This window comes from Rhizoctonia solani, chromosome 7, assembly GCF_016906535.1.
Source record: "Rhizoctonia solani chromosome 7, complete sequence".
NCBI lineage: Eukaryota > Fungi > Basidiomycota > Agaricomycetes > Cantharellales > Ceratobasidiaceae > Rhizoctonia > Rhizoctonia solani.
Window position 1 is genome coordinate 189,118 of NC_057376.1, and position 25,212 is coordinate 214,329.

Consider the following 25,212-nt stretch of genomic DNA (forward strand, 5'->3'; position numbering starts at 1 on the left):
TCTGAATCTACCAAACCAGAACTAATGTCTCTTCCATCAATCACTTTAAGGCAACGTGGTACAGATTTTTTTGTAGTTGGTATACCATATTGTTTGATCAAGTCCTTGTGTATAAAGCAAGATGATGCACCTGAATCAATCATAGCCCATCCAAAGAAGGGCTTCATTTTCTTGGTAACCTTAGGGTTGGGAACTTGTTGAACGCAAGATGCTTGAAATATATATTTAAAGGAGATATATTATTTACAGAAAAAATTTCCAAGCTATCTAACAGTCCATTGTTTCCCTCTGATACACTGTTCCCATTAGTGTTCAGAGGTCCCCATTTTCCAACTCATCCTCAGAGATATGGGCCTCATGGCCAGAGTAGGATTTGGAGGGGCATTGGTTGGCATAGTGTCCCCTACCTCCACATGTTGCGCATATAATTGGTTTTTTGCCTTTAGATGAGGCAGAGTCTAAGTCCATTGGTGAGGGACCAGAGTTGCGCAAGGAGGAGGAGGAGGCCTTGGGAGCAGTGGAAGAGGTGACAGTGGCAGGGTGGTTATCCTTTTTAAGAGATTTAAAGGTAACATCCATGGTGGTGCCGTCATTCCATTTGACAATTGGAACTGCTATTCCCTTGGCATTTTGGCCAACTTTTTGTAGAACCCCCTTCTTAGCCTTTCCATCCACAATTGCATACACTTGTTCCCCAACAGACAGTTTATCCCTGGGCGCTCCCTGGGCTGCTGCTGACGTAGAAGTGCTGGATTTGCTTCCAGATTGGTTTGAAGAGGAAGAGGGACCCTTGTGCTGGGCCGCAAACTGCTCTAGGCGTTGATCCACTTTAAGGGCCTTCTCTGCAAGAGTTGCAAGAGTTACAGAGGCATCTGCATGGTCATAATCTTGAACCATGAGAGTTTCCTTAATTTTGTGGGATAAGCCATCATAGAACATATCCCTGAGAGAGGGGTCGTTGTAACCAAGACCTTGAGAATAGGTCTGGAAGTCCTTGTAATAATCTTGGACTCCCTTGGTTTGTTTGAGGGTGCGCAACTTGGCGCGGAAGTTCTCTGTCCTATTTTGGACATTCCAGCGTGCATTGAATTGCAGCCAGAAGGCATCCAGATTGTGGAGCCAAGAAACAGGGTTCCCTTTAACAACGTCCTCTTCCAGGTAGGGCTCAAGCCACTCATGGGCCTTGCCATCCAGGCAGGAGATAATGAAGGCGATTTGCTCATCCACCGTTGAGCCAGGATATGAGATCCTGAGATAATGAGAAACAGCAACTCTGAAAGAGATTGCCTTATTTTTGTCTGACCCATCAAATTTGTCTGGCGTCGCAAGTTTAGGAGCCTTGGTAGCCGAGGCAAGGGAGGAACCAGAAGCAGCAGCGGTGCCAATTTTGGCAATATCAGCCCCTAGTTTAACAATGAGGGCGTCAAGGTTGGTGATGCTACTATCATGGTTGTTGAGGGTAGCCTGAGTGGTGCCGATGTCTGTATGGTGGGCAGCCGCTTGTCCTATGACCAAGGATAGATTTTGGTTCATAGCCAGGAGGAGGTTTTTGATCTCCTGGGCCCACGCAGGTATCTCCTGGATATTGGTGGGGACTGATAGCGCATTGGGGTCGGCATGCACATAGGTGGAGGGTTGGGTAGACATGGTGGAGAAGGATGGATATGATAGATACTAAGTAGCGTCCTTGCTAAATAAGGCAACTTCACTACTAGTTTAGGAATAAGGGGAGGCTAGATGATTGGCCCCACTCAGCTCACAGTTTATTCTTTATGCTAATCACTGTCTCAATACCTAGCGTTGAATGCTCCTTACAACTGATCAACAAGCCTTGGATGGGCGTGATACAGTAGCAGGTTTTGCACAAGCGGGTTTTTGACTGTCTGTGACGCAGAAGAAGTCGTGGCAGACTTTTGGGTGGACGTTCGCAATGCTAGCCGTGTAACAATAACCCCCTAGTGCAACAATCACCAGTTTTGACTATTATCTGGCTATGCTGGATCACTGGTTCTTGATGGGTTGTGCCAGTACTAACACCCTAGTTGTCCACAAGGGTTGGTGATGAAGAACTCGACCTAATGTCAGAGCCGACAACTACCACAGGGTAAACCTAACAAGCTATTGCCTAATATAGGACTTATCAGCAAGTAGGGCCTAACAATGCTCAAGGCAAAGCCAGGAAAGGGTAGGACAAGACCTATATAAAGTAAAGTGCACTAATGCTGTTAAGACAGCAGGGCAAGGAACCTTTGACAGGGACTGGTATGCTCTCAGGCAATACTCTTAAGTGTATGTCTTAGGGTAGGTAGGTGTGGAAGGGGATAAGAGGTCAAGTTCTGAGGCTTAAGGCTCTCAGAACCCTCCTTATATATTCAACAAGCAAGGGGAATAGTATATACAGTGACAAACACAATAACAAAGATAAGGTCACATGACCAGAGATAAGAAAACAAGATCACATGACTAAAGGTCATGTGATGAGATTACATAATAAGCGCTCAGCGCCTAAATAGCATAGAGCTGCATATATCCATAAATCTTCATGAAAATAGCGCATATATTCACTATTTCTTCGACTTAGTGGATTCTAAGGTGGTCACGCCTCTAGGGCATGACACACCTGGCGTGCCTTTGATTGAAGGTCCTGGCCTGCATCCAGTATTCCAGGTTCCTGTGGTCTGTGAAGACCTGGATTGGCTTGTCTGTGGCTTCCAGGAATATTCGCCATTCTTCCAGTGCCTTAATTATTGCCAGGAGTTCCTTATTGTGGGTGTCATAATTGGCTTCTGCCCCTGAGAATGACTTGGACATGTAGGCGATAGGATGAAGGCGGTTATCTTCCCCTTGTTGGCTCAGAATGGCTCCCATGGCTACGCCTGATGCATCCGTTTCTAAGTAATAGGGGAGATCTGGGTTTGAGTGGATTAGGACCGGGGAGCGGGTGACTAGGGACTTCAATTCCTGAAAGGCTTCTTCCTCTTGGGTCTCCCAAGACCATGGGATTTCCTTTTTTGTGAGATTGTGGAGGGGGCGAGCCACGGAACTAAAGTTGGGGATGAATCGGCAAAGGTAGTTCACAAACCCTAGGAAGGCCTGGACCTGCTTGACTGTTTTAGGTTGGGGCCATGAAGTGACGGCCTCAATCTTCTTCTGGTCCATGGAGAAGCCTGCAGGGGATATGACAATGCCAAGGTAATCGACTGTGGTGACGTGGAAGTGACACTTAGAGAGTTTGCAGAACAACTGGTTCTTCATTAGTCTTGATAGGACTTCCCTAACGTGTTCTGGATGCTTCTTGGGGTCTTCTGAAAAGATGAGGATGTCATCCAAGTAAATCACCACTGTGACGTCAATGAGGTCTCTGAACAAGTCATTCATGAAATGCTGGAAGGCGGCCGGGGCGTTGGTGAGACCAAAGGGCATGACCAGGTATTTGAATAGCCCATACTTGGTCCTGAAGGCCGTCTTCCACTCATCTCCTTCCTTAATCCTGACGTTATTATAACCCCAACAAAGATCTAGTTTGGTAAACATCTTGGCATGCCTTAATTTGGCCATAAGGTCATCTTGTCTGGGGAGCGGGTAGACGTTTTTATGCGTGACGTCATTCAACTTCCTATAGTCGACTACCAGTCTGAGAGAGCCATCTGCTTTTTTGACAAACATAACCGGGGCGCCTGCAGAGGAAGTACTAGGGCGGATCTTCCCTGTGGCTAACTCTTTGTCAATGTGTTGTTTGAGCGCCTTGGACTCCGCATCAGTCATGCCATATATAGGACCAGGGGAAAGTTTGGCATCCGGGATGAGGTCAATTGAGATGTTGTACTCCCTATGTGGAGGGAGGACCTTAAACTCCTCTTCGCCAAAAACTTTAGCAAACTCATGGTACTGAGGGGGGAGGTCTGCTAAAGGATCTGGGTCTGCTTCTTCCTTGGAGGCAATCCGTGCTTGTTTGGGGAAGGTGATTAGTCCCTGCTGCCAGTCAATAAGGGGAGCTTCTGCCGTTAACCAAGTCATGCCAAGGATTGCCGGGGTATTGCCAATGGGGCAAACTAGGAAAGGAATGGTGTGTGAGTGGCCATTGGCTGAAACCGCGAGTTGAACCTGGTGCCATATGCAACCAGTCTGGGAAATTGTACCATCTAACATTCTCACAACTCGTGGATTTTTGAGCTGGGTTTTTGGTATTTTATATTTTTCCACAATCGAGGGGGAGATGAAGTTTGATGTGGCTCCTGAGTCAATGAGAGTTTTCAGGGGTTCCGTCGGGAAGTTGTGCAGTTCAAGATTAATAAATAAAAGAGGCTTCTTATTCGAGTCTAGAGCCAAAGATACAAATTTGCAATCTGATACATGCACATCTAATTTAGGGGCCAGGGGCTTGACGGTAGTCCTTGGCCTTAGTCTTTTCCCAACCCTTCCTCTTCTGCTACCTTGGCCACCTCCTTGATCGTGGCTTTCCAACCATTGGGACATTGCTTGATCCCATGCCCTTTTTGGCCGCACTTGACACAAAGGCCAGATGCACGGCAGCAATCTCGTTCTTCCGGGGTGACATAGTTGGGGTCCTCTGATAGGCGGACCCTGGTGGTAGTGGTGGAGGTGGTCGTGGTGACCGGGGACTTGGCGGGCGCCTTCTTTGGGCGGTTCTCCTCGTTTTTGCGGCAAATGTTGTCAATTTTTATGGAAGCCGCAAAAATTGCTTCAAGTTCGTCAGGAACGCTATCCTTGGTTGATAGCAACTCCTTCACCTTCCAGTGGAGGCCTCGCGTGAACTGCGCAATATAGGCTTCCTTGTTCCAGTCTAATTCCGCCATGAGATTGCGGAACTCCGTGACGTACTCGGAGGTTGTGGTGGTTTGGGAGAGTGCCGCAATTTTCCTGGCAGCGGCCCTCTTGGCATCTGGGTCAGCAAACGCCTCCTTGAACTTGCCCGTTAGGGCCTGGATGGTGGTAGGAGGGTTCCCTTTTCCCTTGATGATTGCCCCAATGATGGGGAGTGCCCAGTCTGCGGCCTTATCGGTCATGTGGTAGAGGATCCACACAACCATCTGCTCTTCCTCGTTGAATTGGTCCCGGTGGAGGGCTACCCAGAGCATCATTCTATCCAGCCACTGGGTGGCTTTGCGGCCCCTGGTGTCTCCCTTGTATGGTTCAGGAAGGTCCATTTTAGGCCGTTTTACGCTAGACCCTGCGTCAAAGGGGGTTAGGGACCCTAGATGCCTCCTAGGCGTTCCTTGAGGCTCCTTTTTGGGGCGCCTTTGTTCTTCCTGGTCCTCTGAATCAAAGCCTGTGCCTCTAGAAGGCCGGAATGGGGCCTTGAGTCCAGGCCTAATTGTGCCTGGAGTGTAGGTTTCCCCTCCTGAGTGGGTAGGAGGGGTGACAGGCCCAGTCGATGGGCCAGGCTGGGCTTGTGGTGCTCCTTGATCTTTATCCCCAAGGAGGTCAGCGGTTTCCTTGCATATGGCTTTAAGCTCAATGAGCTGTTGGCCTTGGGATGTGATTTGGGCCTGCAAGGACCCGACGGTGGCAGTGAGGGCTGTGATAGCCTCGAGGAGAGCGGCAGTGGTTGGCTCCGGTTCCATTCTTGACAGGTTTCTTGGAGTGGGAGATGAGCTGCGAGAGGGCGGTTGGGAGTGGGTTGGAATGGAACAACGTGAGGAGCGGCTGGAGGGACGGGAGTATGGGTGAGGGGCGCCAGAGCGTGTGGATGGAATATTGGAAACGGCGTGGGGGGAGTGGTGCCTATATCAGGACTTATGGGCGGTTTTTGTGTAGTATGTGGGCGCTAAACCTTTGCGTCAAGCACCTAGCGTTGGATAGTCCCTACAACAAATCAACAGATCTGGCAATCGTGATATGAGCGGGTTTTCTACAAGCGGGTGTTTCAGCTGACTAAGGTCGCTAACTACTGTGTTCCGGCAAAACACGTGGTATGCGGGGGATTAGGATCCGTCTGCCTTATAGCAATTTGGTACTACGTGGGGGTGGGGGATTTTTGATTATTATATCCCGCAAAGTGGCCCCAATCACGTGATTTCCCTTGTGCTAGTACAGGGGACCTTCTCCTTGTCGATCAAAGCCTACAGCAAGTCGATTTTACAATGTTGTACGCCAACTGTAAGGTTGGGTACACGCTAGTGGGCGGGCGCTTATGGCCGTACTACTACAGACACTGCTTACGTAACTGACTATCTAGGCTATACTAATACTGCTTAGGGCGGTCTACTAATTCTATACTACTGCGAGGGGGCCTTAGGCCTGGGAGGTGTGATGAGTAAAGGGGTGGTGAGCGTCTGGGAACTACTTAGGGGCCGGCTACTTAGCTGGCTGGCTACCTTCTCTAATGAGTAAGAGACGAGGTAAAATCAACTTGGGATCTCCAAGCAATTTTCCTGCTGTATATAGACAAAACTGCTAACTACATGTGGTCTGTGCGTGTGTGAATAGAAGCCTACATGTGAAAAGGGAAGCGTGCTGCGGACTGCGCAGAAGCGTGGATTATTCCTAAGCGTCCTTGGCACGGCATCTCGGCGCGGCATCTCGGCATAATAAGTGCCGAGATCACGTGATTGAAAAACAAAGATATCAGGTCCGTAAAAAATACTAAAAATATCAGAAAAATTGTAGGAATCTAGTGGTATATGTTAGGGGATTGTAACAGAGCAGGTCAGGGCCAGATCCGGCCAGGCACGCCTGTACAAACCAGCTGTTGCCAGCCTTAGCTTTGGAATTTTTTTCCTAATGTTAGAATATAAGTAATGGCCAAGTAGATGTAAGAGTGGGATAGGATGAGTATTCAGGGCTTGAACAAGACCCTTTTATACTCTACAGTTATGACTTACGTGTACTGTGCATACATTAAGTGAGTCACCCACTTGACTTGGTTACAGATCATTCCATTACACCCTGTTACATTCTACGTCTTTCTACAGACAGGGGTGTGATCAAGTCCGCCGTGCGTAGTCTCACATGTGGCGTTAATCACTCATAAATATCCTGTGGACAAAAGGGATGTACTTTAGTGTCAGCTAATGATGTTGGAGTGGCCTTGAATTGAAAGGTGGGCGCCAATCAATCAACCAATGACCTGTGAAGGCAATGCGTAGTGGCTGGCATCTTTGTGCCCAAGCAACAGCCAAGTTATTGGAAACTTGCGGGAAAAGCATAATCAAATAAGCCAAAGAACTAGTTTTGCTCCTACTGAGATAGACAACCAATGATATGACCGGCAAGCAAAGAAACTTGAATGCCAATTTGTGTTGGCACATAGATACCTTACCCCTGGGACAGCCTAGTCTGTCTGTATTGATAGCGGAAGGAATATGGACCAGCTTGTGCGCTGATTGGTACCAATTTAATGGACTTAAGTTGTTTGGCTCCATGTAGATTATTAATACGTGCCTAGATACGGAATCGTATCCAGCTCGGAAATCCAGGGCCGAGGAACATTTGCTTTGTTTACATCATCCAATCTATGAGAGAGGATCCTGAGAGACGTGGGTGCTCTTGACTTAATCAAAGAACAGGGCAGTCGCGTCTGAGCTTAGATTTCAAATGAGCTTACCAACCCTTGGTATAACTTTGAAAAGCAAAGACTTTGGTACAGTTGTCTCTCCTTCCATGCTCTCTTGATCCATGCTTGCGTTTTGGTTTTTTTGATGACAGATTGACATAGGATTTCATACGGACGCTTTCTACTAGTTTCTGTGCACAGCCTGTAGAAATCTCTTGTAAGTACTAGAACAATCTAGTACGTTCTTACGCAGTAATCAAGTCAAGTGTTGAGTCACTTGGTACATGCGCAGTAGAAAGCGCAGCTTTCTACGGTATGACTCAAGAGAGTCCATAAGGTATATATATAGCCCTACCAAGGCTCTTATACCATATCTCTCTCTACTCACTTAACTCTCTGTCATTACTCTTTACTTAACACAACTTGTATTAGTTACAGTATATACATTTGTCTATTAATGATCTATTTCTAGAGGTTATGAGCCCCGCTTGTACGCTTTATAACCTAAAGTAAATAGATAGATATATATACTTACCTGTGTACACATTATGGCCAATAATACTGCTAGTACATTGACCAATACTGGTATCAGCGGCTTACACTGGATACCATCCCTACAAGGGACCAAGAATTATAATGTGTGGCAAATACAAATGGAAGACATACTCACAGATCTTGATTTGTTTGCACACGTCAATGGTACCAAACAGCAACCTAACAAAACAATAAATGTAAAGTTAACAGGTCGAAAGGATGCCAATAATAAGGACTTACCTGACCTTGAAGTTGGCAATGAAAATCCTGAGTATACATTGTGGGCTAAAGACGATTGCAAAGCCTTATTGAACATACGTCTCCGAGTCGACGGACATGTACTAACGCATATACAAAGCTGTGAATATTCTGCAAATGCTTGGCAGATCCTGGAGGCAACATATCAGGTTCAAGGCACCGTCGGATTAATCGACTTACGGAGAAAATTCTTCAGTCACCAAATGACCAATGGAGAAGACGTCAAGGAACATATCCAACGTATGCACGGATGGTTCCAACAAATAAACTCAATAAGCCCTAACTTGTGCACCAAAGTTGACTGGATTACAACGCTCATAGCAAGCCTACCCAACTCATGGGATAGCTTTACGCAGTCCGTAAGCTTCCAATTTGACTCAGCAGACACAACCAAGCTAACAACTCAAATAAGCGACTTACGTTCACGTGTCTTAGCCAAAGCTCACCGGCGGAACACTAGGAGCAATGAAGGAAAGGCTTTCTTTAGTACAAACAAGCCTCTGTTCAATAGAACCGTACGTACCAATTCAAGTCACAAAGGACCGGATAAATCGAAGTCCAAATGCAATAACTGCGGGAAGATAGGCCACTGGGCAGCCAAATGTAGAGGCCCGGGTGGTGGTGCATACAAACACAGTCAGAACAATAAGGGGAATCAGACAAACAGGAAGTTCAACTCACCAAACAGACCCCGGAACAATAACGCCTGCACGCATATAGCAGTTGCAAATAACAATACTAATGACTACGCGTTCTCAAACTTTGAGAACATTCCCAAAGGTCTACGTAAAGCTGCAAACAAATGGATAGCCAATAGTGGAACGACAACTCACATAGCAAATAATTGGAACTCTTTTTCCGACTATAGTAAGACATCTGGGTTATGTAACCGGCGTAACCGGTAAAGAGCCAATCTTGGGCTGAGGCACCGTAGAACTGGAATGCCTGATTAATAATGATACAAACAAATATAGGACAATTAGGCTTACAAACGTAGCTCACGTGCCAAGCTCCCTGGCTAATTTGATAAGTTTATCACTAGTCACAGATAAAGGCTATTGAGTCTCAATGGACCAAGACCAATTAGTAATACATGGTACAAACAATGAAGTGATCACCTATGGTTTGAAGCTCCAAGACCGTGATCAAGGAAGTCTGTGGAAAATAAATGCTAAGGCAGTTAGCAAAACAACGGCAAAACAAAAAGCTCAAAATGTACCCACTGAACTGGCGCTAGTTAAACAAACTGGTTGAACTTGGCTCAACTGGCATAGAGTACTCGGGCACATTGGCCTGCAAGCACTCCAACAAATAAAGAATACAGGTGCAGTTAGCGGAATGGAAATAGCAGAAGATAAGGACGGACTCAACTTTGAATGTGAGTCCTGCATTCAAGCAAAGGCGCATACACGCCCATTCCCAAAGGAATCAACCACCAAAACAAACAAAATTGGCAAACTTGTAGTGACCAATGTATGGGGACCCGCCCAAACCCCCTCAATTGGACACTATAAGTATTATGTATCATTTACAGATGTAGCCACTTGTTTCACGCATTTAGGATTCTTGAGGCACAAGGACAAAACTTTGAATGAATATAAATTGTTCAAAGCCATGCTAAATACACAAAAGAATAAGAAAATTAAACGCGTACAATTTGATAACGGCAGGGAATTTGTGAATAAGGAATGGGAAGAGCATGCAGCACAGAAAGGGACCGTTTTAGAAACAACGGCTCCGTACTCATCTCAGCAAAACAATATTGCTGAACAATTAAACCGTACACTTACCAATAAGGCCCAAGCAATGCTACTCAAGTCAGCAGCCCCAAAGTTCCTTTGGAACAAGGCTATTGCGTACGCATGTTATCTCAAGAACCGCGTACCTACGCAAGTGCACGGTAAGTTCTGGAAAACACTGTTTGAGGCGTTTTGGGGAAACAAACCGGACGTTAGCGTGCTGCGGCCTTGGGGAACCAAGTGCTACGTACTCAACCAAGGCAAGAACAGGTCCAAATTGGACCCAAAGACCTTCACGGCAACATTTGTAGGAATATTGGACGCTCAAGGTAAGAGCTGGCGTTATTATAAACCCAGAGCTAATTGCATATTGCACTCACACAATATATTGTTCCCTAGGAGTCATGCGACCATAGAAGAGGTTGACAACAGTACCAATTGGGGGGAATCGGTTGCTCCGCCTGCTGAGGGGGAGATGACTTGCGCTAACAGCGCTGCAGAACAACCAAAGGAAGATGCTAGAACAGGGGGAGAACATGTAGTAAGAAAAACCGAGAAAAATGAATTAAAAATCGAGAGCGAACCTGAGAGTATAAAAGAAGAGGTGAAAGTCGAACCAACATCATCCAACTCACCTACTGAACCTGTTCAACAACCTGCACTACACAAACCTACCACCTCTTGCTCTAGGTCTGCTATGCGCCCTAACCTTAGTGCTACGGCTGCTGAATTGCTCAAGAGAATCAACTCACTTACTACTGGGAGCTACAACGGCGTTTGAACACGCCGACAGAACCCAAACGCCCCCGCAATCTCACTCAGCAAGGAACATGGCAAGCTCAAGATCAATGTTGATGACACCTCCCCGTCCGGTCAGTTTAATCCTAGCATAAGGAACAAACAAACTAACCTAGCTCTAGAAATCTCCAATATATTCACTGGCTCCAGCAACGCCAACAGCTCCAACAGCAAGATCAACTACTCATACAATCTCCCCACTGACAACACCTCCACCTTACTCTCCGCACCTTCCATCCCGTCCAAGTACGCCTACGCATTGGAGACGCCAACAACACCCAAATTGACCTTGACTATCAACAATAGACTGGTCAAGAGATTCAGCCATCTCAGGCTATCAGACGCAACTCCAACCAAGCCAGATTCCCCCTTGGCATCAACCAGGGATCTGGAACAACCCTGGTCCCTTGCGGCCATTACCACAGCGGCCAACAACCCAACCATGGAGGAGGCCCTTGCGGGACCACAGGCACTCAAATGGTGGAAGGCAATGCAGAATGAGGTCAGTACCTTCAACAAACTAGACACAACCAAACTCACCAAATTACCCTACAAACGCAAGGCAATGGGGAACAAATGGGTTCTCACGCTCAAACGCAATGAGAACGGTGAACCGGTACGCTATAAAGCACAATTAGTTGTCCAAGGTTTTAGCCAACAGCCAGGTATCAACTTTGATAAGACATTTGCACCTGTTGTACAATTAGATTCCATTTGTACACTTGTATTGCTTGCTAACAACAACGACTGGGACGTCCAACAGCTAGACGTCAATGCCGCCTACTTACACGCACCTATTGAAGAAGACTTATACATGCAACAAATTCCTTACTTCAACGACGGTACGGACCAAGTTCTTAAACTCAAGCAATCTATATATGGACTGAAACAAGCAGGCCAAATGTGGAACAAATTTTACAATACCAAACTCAAGACAATTGGTTATAAACCTTGCCTTACCAACGCATGTGTCTACCAACGTATCCAAGAATTGAATGGTGAGCAATACGTATCCATTATTGCCACCCACATTGATGACTCAATTGTAATTACATTGACAAACCACACCAACTTTGCAATATCAGAACTCCTGAACATATTTGATATGCGCAACTTAGGCCCCATTCGTCACTTCCTGGGTATCACATTCAAGTGCAATTGTAAACAAGGAATTATGCACCTTAACCAAACCGCATACATCAACAGCTTAGCCAAATTTGCAGGTCTTAAAGATGCTTACCCCGCCAACACTCCACTCAGCCCTAGCGTTCAGCTTACACGTTTCGAGGGCACCAAACCGAAATTTAACTATGGGACTTACATTGGTAAGCTCCTATATGCGGCCTTGTGTACCCGTCCTGACATCGCATTTGCCGTCGCACACCTTGCTCAATTCACTTTGTGTTACGGACCGGCACACGTGACTCAAATCAAATGTGTCATTTGTTACCTCTTAGGCACTCCGACGCTAGGACTTACGTATCGCCGATCAGCCAAAGACTTTGGCAAAATCAGTTATTCCGATGCTGACTGGGGAAGCAACCTCATAGATTGTAAGTCCGTCTCCGGTCATGTCTTTATGCTTGGAGGCGCTGCGATTTCTTGGTCAGCTAAGAAGCAGGCCACAGTTGCATTGTCGACTATGGAAGCCGAATATATGTCGTTGGCACACGCATGTACTCAGGCTCTTTGGCTTTGTCAATTCTTTGAGGAATTGCACTTATACGCCGACGCCCCTACTCTCATATTGTCCGATAATATCGCCGCATTAACATTATCCGTAGAATCCCAATACCACGGACGCTCAAAGCATATCGATATACGACACCATTTTATGCGCAATATCATCGAGCAACGTAAGGTATCTACCTTGTACGTACCTACTCATGAGAACTTAGCCGACGCTTTTACTAAAGCTCTGCCGGCTCCTCAATTTAGGTATCTCATGCGATCAATCATGGGAGAGATTACGGAGACGTCGATCGAGGACGAAGTTGATTAACCAAATCAACTTAATCAATCATAAATAGCTGTATAACTGAAAATAGTAAAGCCATGTATATGAACGGCCATTGGTTTCGAAATATGATTGAATTTATTGACTCGTCTTTAATGTATCTACACTTAACTCGCTTAAGGGGGAGTGTAGAAATCTCTTGTAAGTACTAGAACAATCTAGTACGTTCTTACGCAGTAATCGAGTCAAGTGTCGAGTCACTTGGTACATGCGCAGTAGAAAGCGCAGCTTTCTACGGTATGACTCGAGAGAGTCCATAAGGTATATATATAGCCCTACCAAGGCTCTTATACCATATCTCTCTCTACTCACTTAACTCTCTGTCATTACTCTTTACTTAACACGACTTGTATTAGTTACAGTATATACATTTGTCTATTAACGATCTATTTCTAGACAGCCACCCATTCCACCAACCATAGAGCCGGTGTGCATATATCCCTGTAGTTACTTCTGCAAAACGCACACAGCCTGTTCCAGCTTACTTAGTACTTCTATCAGTATTTATAAATACTGTTTGGGTATCTTGTTGCTATTGATAACATGTCAAGGCGCAACGGATATCACCTACTCCTAATCTATGACAATGAAAGCTCTCATAAGTACAATCCTAACCGCTATTCGACCTTGACAGTAGTGTATCTACCTCCTAGTCTCATATTGAATATTCAATTAATGGACGTAGGAATTATCAAGGACTTCATAGAAAACCATTGTAAATCATTGACTGAGTGCGCCCTTGACCTTGAGATGCAAGATGTAAATAATCTTTACAAGATAAACCGGCTTCATTCAATACGCATAGTTGGCAAGAGGAACAAATTCTCTGATACCACCATCCGGAACTGCTGGCGTTGTGATTACATCCTTTCTGTAAACAATTACAAAGAAGAGCTACGGGCCATATTCGTCCAGGCCAAACTCTGGACTCCAGTGCTTTGTTTTATTTTAGCTTAGTTTTGTCGCTCTCTTTATATATCAACTTGTAGCTTATTCAAGCTATTTTATTCAATTTATTCACGCGTTTTCTGCCTGTACTTCTTTGGTGAATGTATCTGCGTTATCTGAAAGCGCGAAAGCGATTGATAACTAAGCGGGTGACCAAGCTGGAAGCAGCCCCGCAATTCCCTGAAAACACCCTGTTGATGGGAGCCCATCAACGAGCATGGAACGAGAGACGACTGTATATGTGAAAAGCACCGTTGCTTGTACGTGTAGCTCTGAAACGGATAGAACAAATCAAGCGAGCTGTTAGATTCAATACAATTCTAGGCAACCGTTCCACGGGTCCGGGCTACTTGTACTAATACATGGTTACTCAAGTAGGCTTTCGTTTATTACACCCTACAAAGGATTATATTGGTTTAGACAAATCAAAAACTCGGTTCATTAATGCACGACGACTTTTATCAGCATATACAACATCACAAAAATAACCGTAATACTTATATAAGTACGGTATCTATGACTAGAATCCAGATGTGAGCATAAGTATAAGCGAGACATAAGGAGACTCTCACGAAGTTATTAACACATTGCCACCAGTCAAACAAAACCCTCCTTAATGGGGACTTGACTACAGGGATCTCTGAAGATCTTCAGAGATTTCTGATAAAAAGCTATTTGGAGTTCTCCATAGCATTCCGGAGTTAACCCGTTATAATATAACATCCCAGAGAACTCGGGAGTAGAACGGATCTTGTTGAGATCACAATGTCTAAGTTAGGCTTATTCGGATGAGCGTAGACCCCATGCTATGGTCGAGGAAGACAAAGGAATGGGAACGGGAAAGAATCTCTGTCTGCCTAGAATGCATGAAGTCACCGTAGCTAGCTCATTTAGTACATCAAGTAAAAGGATGTTCCGTTCGCACACAATTGCATGATCGCTACTTGGTTGGGGCGACTAACGGGTATATACCTGATCGATCCAAAGGCACGGAAAGTGACCCGAGCCGTCGTGTCTTTCTCTTTCGGACTACCTTACGATAATAAATGTCCACTCTCAGCAGGGTATAAGGACCCGAGCACCCAACGGCTTCAGAACCAACTCCCAACCCCCACCCCACCCTACTTTCTCTTGCCATTTCTCCCATAAGCACACTACTTGGGGCCCAAACTACTACCTGTCTGTAATGCCTAGCAAGCAAAACCCTAAGCCGGATAATCAAGTGGCGATTGTGACTGGTGCTGCACAGGGTAAGAAAGCGAATGCTGGCGCGGGGCTATAGTAATTGATCTGAACTCAATAGGGCTAGGGGAGGCAATCGCTCTTAGTGGGTAACTGGTCTAAAGAACAAACAGGTGGTAACTCACATGCACCTGATATAGAGCTTGCCTCAGAAGGGTATTCTGTCGTAGTCTCCGATCTGCCTGCTAAACAGGAAGATCTTATATCAGTTGTTCAGCAAATCCAAGCCGTATATCGCTCTCGCCCCTCGGCTACCTCACTTTCCGCATTGCACATAGAGTGCGATGTAACTGACGAAGACCAGGTTGACGGCCTAGTTAAAACAACGGTAGCAAGGCTTGGAAGGCTTGATGTAGTACGTATGCTTGGAAGATGCGCCGCCACAGTAGCTTACTTGTGCCATTATAGATGGTTGCTAATGCTGGCATCGCAAGAATGGCGCCGCTGCTTGAATGTGAGTGTGTGTCTCGTACATATGCGCATGCTAGAAGTTTGATCGCCGGTGGTCGTAGCCACCACAGAGCTGCTCGAGTCAGTTCACGCGGTGAACGTCAAAGGAGTGCTCTACTGCTACCGAGCGGCCGCCCGAGCAATGATACCATCTGGTGGCGGCAGGATTATTGGCGCATGTAGTGTGGCAGGAAAGCTACGTAGGCCGTTTTCTATACTAAATTTCGGGGGGTCACTAAACCAATGTCCCAATGCTCTAATTTAGCCGTTCCCTATATGGGTGCCTACGTGATGTCAAAATATGCTGTACGCGGTCTAACACACACAGCAGCTCAGGAATGGGGGGCTCATGGGATCACAGTCAACGCATATGCGCCTGGAATTATTGATACCGACATGTGTAGGTCTCGCATTTTATTATTAGCTTGAATTGATCATGTTGACATGTACGTAGGGACGAAGGACATCATATCCACTTATGACTATGCGTCTGCGTTGGAACAAAAAGTATTTAAAAAGTGTTCTCTCATACCATAAAACTCTGATGACCAATATTCCTGGATAAGGCATTGGAACTTGTAGCGACACACAAGAAGAGCACGCCTGACCAGATTGCGGGTTTGGTAGCATTTCTAGTCAGCCCAGCCGCTGCCAATATAAACGGTAGGTTTTCGAGGCTAGACTATGATAATGAGTTACTCATGCATCATTACTTTGTAGGACAATGCATCTCTGTCGATGGAGGATGGAATATTGATTAGTGTTGGTTCAGCTACCAATTAACACATGATAAGGCAATATTGCTGTGATGGTGATAAGTGAACTGTGGTTATCTCGGCTTGAACAAGCAAAGTGATTGAGAACTTACTTTGGGATAGGAATGTAAATATGACTGAAGCGATAGAAATTAGGCAAGAAGTAACATACGTAACAGGTCATGATCTTACAACTGGTCGCTTGATACATACATGCTGCTCCTAGAGTGATATATAGTGGATTATTTGAGCCTGCCCGGATAAAATTCTTAGGTAAACATCCATTACCCACTTTCACACAAACATCTCACGAGGATGCTTTATCTAATCAACTAGCTTCAAGAGCATTATCCACAAATGGGTATATAAATAGCATTGGTGATGAATATACATGATCAATCAAATGTAATAAATTATCTCAGAATATCATGTTTTCGACAGCTTTGGTGTTTACCTAGTATACGATCAGTTTGGCCACCAATTCTTGATATAAGCAATATGACTCTCACATAGGTTCGGTCCAGCTGAGAAATTTCTGTGACGCCGAGGAGCATCATAGTAGTAGTTAACTCTCTCTTGAGCAAGCTGAAGAACTTCTCAACGCCCTCCACGCCCCACGCATTGGAGAACACGGCCCTAAAACCTTATAAGTTCGGATCACATAGAACGAACGAGAAGTATACGTACGATCGACCAATGCCAACTGCTTTCACGCCGAGTGCGAGCAGTTTGGCAATGTCGGTTCCATGACGAACTCCTCCATCTGCGTAGACCTCCATGCTTGCAAGCACCTCAGGGGCGTTCTTGTGGATATCAAGGATAATCTCAACGGCAGTAGGAGCGGTGTCGATGAGACGACCCCCGTGGTTGCTGATGTATACGGCTTTGAAGCCAAGATCGAGGCACCTCTTGGCATCTTCCCACGAAATTATACCTTTTGGTACAATAGGAAGCTTGGTTAACTTTTGGAGTTCAGCAGCAGTCTGGAGCTGATCACGGATTATGATATCAGAAAACATCCAACGCGGCATAACAAAACTTACACTACGGTCGGTCGAGTATGTACCACTGTATTAATACAACATTATTTGGTCAATTGACATCTATTGTATTTCAATGGGAAATAGCCGCACCTGCTATCAGGAGCCCCCTCTCTGAGTGCGCGTGTGCGGACTCCCTGAACCGTAGGGTTATCCAGTGTCAAAAAGATGGCCTTGTAGCCTGATGCCTCGGCCTCAGCAAAATCATTGAGAAGTCTGGTGCGATTGGCCCAAGGGTAAATCTATGGTTAGTTGAATTAAGTTTATGCATATTATAAGAATAAAGAGAAGAGGGTTACTTGTCTGAATAGGGTCTGATTGCTCAACCTGACGCCGGCCATTTCGGCGGTCGACTTGCTAGACAATATACTGGGCTATTCACAAGATCCATCAGGTCTGCTAAACTCATACAGGTAGTCACCCTTATCTTACCACATAGAGCGCTCCTTGGTTCCCTGCTCCCCGAACGAGGTTCAGTTCGCCGTTCTCGGGGTCAGTGAAGCTGGAATATCCAGCAGGAGCGATAAAGAACGGAACAGAGAACTTGGTTCCCAAGATAGTTTGCCTTGATATTAATGGGTCAATTATATGCAACAAATTGAGTAGGACAACGCGGACTAACTCTGTGCTGACGTTGGCGACGTTGCGGCCATGGGATTGGTGAGGCCGGAGTTTAACGTACTTCCAGATGTCAAGGTTCGCATGATATGCTGCAGAGTTGTTAAGCTTTGCACGGATCCAGTGGGTGATTTGAACTCACTGAGCTCGTCCAAAGAGCCGGTACGAATGTAAGCTATCGCGAACAGTTATTTTGACTACACGCCTTCCTATGTCTGTTCACCTACCATACTGAGTCGTGCCCAAATAATTTTTAACCGCCAATTGCATGTCATGGAGATTATAGATATCAGCCAGTGGTGGCCTAACGCCAGTGACCCAGGACGACGTGTTGAGGCCAGAGTCTGGGAGGCCCTCAGTATCCAAGACCACAGCAGCAGTCAAGGACGAGTAGAGAGCAGCAGCAACTGCACTGTTGACTAGATAGTTGGATCGCATTGTTAATGGCGGGGTGACAAGGAATGTATCAGTGAGGTGGAGCAAAATAGGAAAGGTTTGGGATGAGACCTGTGACAACTCTACCACTCTTTATACGATATGGCGCCAGCCTGGCAAGCTTTTTTCCGCCTTTGATTCAACGATTTCCCTGGATCTCGCCGACATACCAGCGCATAACGCCAACTATCCAGAATTTGAGATTATGCGGAGTCTGGGCAGCTAGAATCAAGCGTACCCAAGCCAACTGTGTGCTCATGCGGGTATATTTTCAAATTCCGGATAATATGGCTCACGACACAATGAGAACTTGATGATGTAGAATTTAGGTGCATCAATACCATACGCACAACAAACATATATGGAAGATTCAGGGCTCAGTGGAGTGCTTGGCGATCGTGATCGCATGCAATAAGGTGATCATAGATTACCCGGGCTGGGAATCCAGTCACGTAAATAGTTCCTGCTATCTACCAAACCATTTAAGAAGCCTTCGCGTTCATCGGGAGCTTCGGAACACTGTTCGTTCCTTCCGATAATCTCACATTCCAATTGGACCTCTTTTTATTCAGACTCCTGGTACACACACAAAAATACAACTCTGTTTCAGAAGAAACACTGTCAGCGCAATCCTACGTGGGGAAGATTTCGCATGCGTGGTATTCGAATAATGTGCATTTCACGAGATAACCAAATATCGGCCTCATGGTTGCCGCAAAACCGGTAGCTACGCATAGATAAAGATTGGCGCGAGTAACAGCAAGAGCAAATTGATATGACGCGTTTAGATAAATAAGCTGTTTGCCTGTGTTCATCAGCCAAGTGATATAACCTAAGCTAATATAAATGACGATATGTGGCGCCATTCCTTTATATTCAATCGAGCTGCTGATATCCACATATCCAACATTAGTCATACTTATCATAAGTTGGTATTCTTGAGGCTCAGGACGCGTCACCGAAACAGGTTTCCCAGCAAACCCCACGAATGAGCTTGAGTCACTAAATTTTGACTTAAGCGAGATTGAGCAGGAAGTTTGATTAGACATGACGCCGAAATTGTTCAGCATGCTTCCTGACGAGAGCTGACAACCACAAAATGACTAAATACAAGTTTATCTACCATGACGGATTGGGGAAGAAATGAAGTGAAGTGACATACTTGAAATGTCTCTGTATAGCCATGACGCCATTGTTCTACACGCTTTTCTTCGTATCGGTTTCCGATTTTAACGATCATTTGATAGAGATTCGATGCGATGACGAGCAAGAGTAAACAATACTTCAATTAACGGGCCATTACCGAAGGCCGGAGGAGTGGATCGTGTTTATGAATTGAATATCGTGAATGTTAAGGCCGTGTTGCAGTAACCCCAGTTAGGACCTTGTTTGCAGGAACCGTTTGTCGGTATTAGTAGGACTCGTGATTATAAGCTCATGTCCTCATGTACAACCTAACATTTTGTGTAGCATGCGGTTGTATCCACGGGATCATCGATCAATTTGGCTTGGCTTATAGCGAATTACCCAACTATATCTACTTTGCTTTACCTTCCGGATATCTACGCTATTATCAAGAGGTTGATATCGACTTGAATTATTGCTGCTTAAAAGTGCACCAAGTAATACTTCTAATATGTGCATGTTTACCCAACCTGTACAACTCAGAAGCTGACTCGAATCGGGGAGGTAACAGCAAAACTGAATCGAGGAATATCTAGTAATTTCACCTCACGAATGGACATATGCATCACCGCCAAGGCTCACCAGTGTGGATATTCAGGGATTAAAGGGGAAATTATCACCATGTGGGTATGAAATCGGTTTCTTTCGTGTGTCAGCCATTTGCAACTTGAATTGAATCGTCATTATGAACAGCTTCGTTTTCTGACTATAACATAAAAATCTTCAAAACCTAACTGCCAAAGAAGCCCGCTGTGCAACCAGGAGATAGGTATGTCCTTCAACGCTACGCATGTGCATTGAAGCTAGGTACTCCAGCGAACCCGATATGTCAGCTCACCTTAGCATCCTATCTTAACCATGTGCCTCGTCGCTGCTTATTTGTGTAGATGACATGAATTGTCTGTTTGTTAAACTGGCTACGGCTATTCCGATGCCGCCCGTAAATCACTGCTCTCTCGCCAGGGTGAGGTCAGAGCGAGCTTCCAACTGCAGATTTTTATCGAACTAACCCCGTTTAGAGGCTAATGTAACTTTGTTATAGTATCAGTCGGAGTATTTACGTAGGTATACCTTACTGTGTTCAGTTTGTCAGCTCTGTTGCCAGCAAGACAAAAGCTGGAGGTCAGGATACGCCAACACAGGGCACAGGCTAATGATAAATAATCGATACCATCCCCAGGAAAAGCGGTAGAAACTAGGTCATTCGAGAGGCAAATGTTGTGTGAACTTGATGTAGGGCTCCATAAACCGACCCTCGCTGACGCTGATCAGGCACAGACTCACCGGACTGAGCCAATCCGAGCCAAGGCTAGCCAAAGTCCAGACTTCATTTGTTTCAAGAGATACATGGTTATCTCGGCTTGAAGGGTCGGGCCGAGATCTAACCTGTCATACCATGTGGGTTGGATGTCAAGAAGTCGTGCAGAGATAAGATTACTGGGAGATTGATCTGGATTCGAGGATAGTCTTGCTCTAAGTTATTAGGCTTTTGATGGTACACTTAATCCGATAATACCCATATATCTCAACTTTTGTTCACGATAAACTGAGCTCACTCCAACTCTGTAAGGCTTTCAATCCCCTAAATGATCACGCCCTTACCCACTCAGATACAATCCCCTCCTTTTTTCATCGTGTTGAGTTCTACGCCAACTACAGCACCGTTGCTTTTTCTAATGTCTGAGTAGCGTAGCTATGCGTATCAACTGTAAGTTTCCTCAATTCATATCACCTCATCCCTCAGTGGCAACCAAAATCTAGTCGCGAAATCGTCATGTTGTCAGCAACCATTTTCGAATAATTTCGGCATACATGTTTGTCTCCATGGCAAGTTTGCATAGTTTAACCTGGCGAGCGAAAATCTCACGCTAAACCTTTCTAGCCTCACAATATTGATAAAATTTTGGAACGCTGTAGCTGTATGCCCACATACATCTGGACTTACAAATTCCCAACCTAAATATGCCACACGTATACTTTCAGCAATAACAACAACAACATACAGATTCTGGGTAGTATACAACATGATCGGCACGTCGTGATATATGCTATCAATACTCCTTGGTTAGTCGTGGGTAGTCCAGTAACGCTAGTCATCATTGGAGTACCAGCATAATAATAATGGTGCTAACTTTCTGCACGGTGCATCCTGGATCAACTTAGCGTTCAGTGCCTGAAACACATAGGGTAGCTGATATTACAACTGTGCTTGATATTGACTGTAGGGCTAATTTCTTAATTTTCTTTTCTGACAAACACAGATAGTTCGTTGGCGAACTGTAGTTGGGCCGCCAGTGAGTGTTTGTCATTGACGGGAAGGCTGAAGTGCCGGCCGCGATGTAGTTCCTCGTTTGGAATTGATGTAATTGCTGCCGGCAAATGAGTAGAAATGTGTCATGATTTGAAGGGACATTGGCTAGGCACAGTCATGAGCACAGTTGATGATAGCTATGGCTGGCTATGTCCGGAACATGCCAGCAACTCATATACCCTATCTAGTCGACGGTGCAGAAATAAATGCTCTGCAGATTGCCCAGATTGAGCGACTTCAGGTCTTGAGCTTGGGTAGTGGGTAGAGTCGGGGCGATGAGCGGGCCGGTGGTCTCGGCTAGGGTTCGCATCATGCGGGCACCGCACGTGATGCGGAAGCATGCATGTGCTCACGTGGGAGCCGGAGAAGTTATGGGGAGAAAACCGAACTTGACCTGTGAACGACGGCGACGAGCTCTCGTACAGTGTCAGTTGTGCTCTGACTGTACTCTTTTCGGCTGTGCTCATCGCTCTGTTCTGGATTTGACTGAAATACCGACCCACCGACACTCGCTTATATCACCCGCGAAGCCTCGCAACCGATCCTCTCTTTTCGCAAACTTCTAACGGCTCCATTCTGCCAGCAACCATGTCTCCTGTATTCAACGACAAGTTCGATATGTTGATGAATATCAAGCGGCAGGAGACTACGGCCACCGGTGAGCAACAAAATCAATACAAAGGAAATGCGTGCTGATTTGTAGTGTCAACTGACTCCTCAACAACATTGACGATCTCGACGCCCACTTCTGCAACGATCTCCACCCCGACTACGACCTCGACGCCCTCATCTACGCCTACCACTTCTGTATTGACGCCTTCAGGGTATGTGATCTACGCTGTCCACCCCGCATGTACCTCATCCTTCTGTATTCAGACCTAATTCAAATACAAGCACTGCTCTGCCCACTTCGACTGCAGTCCCGACTTTAACTCCAACTGTTACTCCAACCCTTCCTACTCCCACTCCAACCCCTACCCCTACTCCAACCCCCACTCCTACTCCTACTCCTACTCCGACTCCTACCCCCACACCTACACCTACCCCTACACAGACACCGCCGACAACTTCGCAGGTTCCGACGACCACGAGTGTAATCGTCTCGACATCTTCCTCTCCTTCCACATCGTCGGTCCCGCCAACGACATCTTCGGCGCCAGTCACCACTTCGTCTCCGGTCTTGAGCACTTCCGATCCCTTGACATCGACTACTAGCTCGGCAATCCCGGTCAGCACAACAACCGTACTTGCGCCTACAACCGCTCCATCCACTTCGGCCGCCCCAGTGCCAACTACCAATGTCACTCCCACAACAACAACCCGGCCGACGACTACTTCGGCGCCGCCTTCAAGTGTTTCCTCGCGCACCACAGTCTTCGTGTCTACAAGTGGAGATCAACTCGTTACTGTTACAGCGGTTGTCGGGCCAAGCGGAACCGTAGCCGCTGCGGCTCCCAAGAAAGGGTATGTCCTGTGCTCGGCAATCTATTTTTGCCAATTCACGTTCACTATAGGTTCTTCGATAATACCGGCGCTGTCGTTGGTGTTTTCGTGGTCGTCGGCGTAGTGGCCATGATCCTTCTCGTCTTGATCGCCACCGTCTTCATCCGCCGCCGAAAGGCCAAACAGTTCGACCTCGACGTCCAAGAAGCCGCTCGTGAGGCTGCCAGAGTACAAGCTCCCATCGACGATGATGACGACTACAACACCAGCTATAATACTCACACAAGCAAACCTTTGAGCGCCGAGCGTGGATATGGCTATGGATCGACTGCTCCTACCAGTTGGGATCAGTATCCCCGAGGCACAGCTGCTGGGGGATATGAAATGCAACATCGTCGGACGAGCACAGGCACTGCTCCTGGTGTGGCTGGGTTCGGTGCTGGTGAAGGATTTGCTCGGTCGGTTGGAGTCGATCAACAACAAGGATACGGACAACAACAGGGTTATAACCAAGGCTACAACCAGTCATATGGACAAGCTTACAGCCAACAGGGATATCCCCAGGATAGTTATAACACAGGCTACGGACAAGGATATGGCGCGAACCAGCAGGGTTACAACAACGCAAGTTATAATAATACATCACCACCACGGAGCTATGCTCTGGCCCAGGAACAACCAGCACAGGGTGGTCGTGCCCCCGTGCACGCGCAAATGATGATGCCTGAGGCTACGCGACACAGTTACAACAGCGTTGGAGCGTTTAGGCAGAGTCCTTCGTACGGGGAGGCTCATCCAGGTGAACAAGTTCAATACGCGCATGCGGAGCTGGAGTCTTCAGGGCAAGATGGTCGGTACCCTGTCGCCCCCAGGATCTCCGAAGACGCCTACGGCGGATATTTGCCGTATGACGAGCCGGGGCCAAGCACGAGCCAAGCCCAGTCACATTCAACCAACCCCCCTGCTTATGTTGCTGGGCCAAGCAACGCAGGTGCCATAGGGGATCAAAAAGTTGGAAGAGCCCCCAGTGGAAGAAGCCATGAGACGAGGTACTCCCAGGAGGATGACGAAAGTGATGATGAACCGACGAGGAGGGTTCTCAAGGTTAGTTTCAAATTCACTCCGGATCTCAACCAGCATTGACGGCGTTGAGCAGGTCGCAAACGAGTGACGAGTTACTGCTCTTGCCCTGACAAAATTTGTACTCGTACGACGCTTGTTTGCCCTATACCTTCCTTGTTATACCTGTCTTTGACCTTGTCTTTCGTTTTCGGGCCCAATAAACTTGTTTGATTTTGTTTCTAATTGAGCTCGTGTTTATTTCCCTGTGCTGATTTATAGTTGTAATTTACCTATATGCAGCCTCTGCCTCTGCTCTGCTCCTACTTCCCTTTTCTGCGGCTAGCTCATGTCGCTGTACGGACTCCGTGCCCGCCTGCACCTTTTCACTTTGGATCTTTCGTTGTTGTTATTCCGTTGTGTTTTTTGTCTTAATGCTTACTTTGTGTGTATTCTATGTATGTACACGCTCCGGTATGCCAATTTGGGGTTTAAGGTTGTTTCAAATCTTGGTCTGCGCTCCAGAATAGACCACGCAGTACTCAGCAGGTATGCATGGAGAATTAGTACCCAACAGTAGCAATTGAAAACTGGTGATGAAATGCCGAAACATTGTCAATGAACAAGAGTCCTAGAGAAGTATTACGTAATACGTTTCCTGATGTGGTGGAATATACGACCTATTCGAGGTATCGATCAAAGCGACCAACCGCAAGAACGAAGGCGAATAAAGGGCAGGCACGGTCATCGTGACAAGGGATGATATCTAGGACTAACCTCGTGTCTGAGATTTAGATTTTGTTTGATTTCCAAGGCTGGTTGTATGCTCGGCGCAATTTCCTAGCAACTTGGCACTTGGCAGGC

At 46.3% G+C, this 25,212-nt stretch overlaps 6 protein-coding genes across 6 annotated transcripts; 3 read left to right on the forward strand and 3 right to left on the reverse strand.

The window, feature by feature from the left end:
- Positions 1-312: 312 nt before the first annotated feature.
- RhiXN_06227 (Transposon Tf2-1 polyprotein) lies at positions 313-1,647 on the reverse strand (the record flags this gene model as incomplete). The annotated part of the gene is made up of 1 exon (XM_043326043.1): positions 313-1,647. The coding sequence occupies one exon, from the start codon at positions 1,645-1,647 to the stop codon at positions 313-315; it is 1,335 nt and encodes a 444-aa protein (XP_043181475.1).
- Positions 1,648-2,604: 957 nt separating this feature from the next.
- Positions 2,605-5,585, reverse strand: RhiXN_06228 (Retrotransposable element Tf2 protein; the record flags this gene model as incomplete). Its single annotated transcript, XM_043326044.1, has 2 exons — positions 2,605-4,380; positions 4,434-5,585. The coding sequence occupies 2 exons, from the start codon at positions 5,583-5,585 to the stop codon at positions 2,605-2,607; spliced, it is 2,928 nt and encodes a 975-aa protein (XP_043181476.1).
- A 4,337-nt stretch (positions 5,586-9,922) lies between these two features.
- On the forward strand, positions 9,923-12,847 carry RhiXN_06229 (Retrovirus-related Pol polyprotein from transposon TNT 1-94; the record flags this gene model as incomplete). The annotated part of the gene is made up of 4 exons (XM_043326045.1): positions 9,923-10,376; positions 10,464-10,822; positions 10,874-10,919; positions 10,968-12,847. The coding sequence occupies 4 exons, from the start codon at positions 9,923-9,925 to the stop codon at positions 12,845-12,847; spliced, it is 2,739 nt and encodes a 912-aa protein (XP_043181477.1).
- Positions 12,848-14,996: 2,149 nt separating this feature from the next.
- On the forward strand, positions 14,997-16,263 carry RhiXN_06230 (Enoyl-(Acyl carrier protein) reductase; the record flags this gene model as incomplete). Its single annotated transcript, XM_043326046.1, has 9 exons — positions 14,997-15,060; positions 15,114-15,137; positions 15,193-15,407; positions 15,461-15,506; positions 15,565-15,702; positions 15,768-15,902; positions 15,957-16,009; positions 16,069-16,165; positions 16,223-16,263. The coding sequence occupies 9 exons, from the start codon at positions 14,997-14,999 to the stop codon at positions 16,261-16,263; spliced, it is 813 nt and encodes a 270-aa protein (XP_043181478.1).
- A 412-nt stretch (positions 16,264-16,675) lies between these two features.
- On the reverse strand, positions 16,676-18,353 carry RhiXN_06231 (FMN-dependent alpha-hydroxy acid dehydrogenase; the record flags this gene model as incomplete). Its single annotated transcript, XM_043326047.1, has 10 exons — positions 16,676-16,711; positions 16,767-16,893; positions 16,945-17,246; positions 17,301-17,325; positions 17,391-17,539; positions 17,597-17,671; positions 17,730-17,862; positions 17,920-18,007; positions 18,058-18,090; positions 18,143-18,353. 10 exons carry the CDS (start codon positions 18,351-18,353, stop codon positions 16,676-16,678), a joined length of 1,179 nt encoding a protein of 392 aa, XP_043181479.1.
- A 4,081-nt stretch (positions 18,354-22,434) lies between these two features.
- Positions 22,435-24,432, forward strand: RhiXN_06232 (glycoside hydrolase family protein; the record flags this gene model as incomplete). The annotated part of the gene is made up of 4 exons (XM_043326048.1): positions 22,435-22,504; positions 22,550-22,670; positions 22,723-23,310; positions 23,361-24,432. 4 exons carry the CDS (start codon positions 22,435-22,437, stop codon positions 24,430-24,432), a joined length of 1,851 nt encoding a protein of 616 aa, XP_043181480.1.
- Positions 24,433-25,212: the final 780 nt, after the last annotated feature.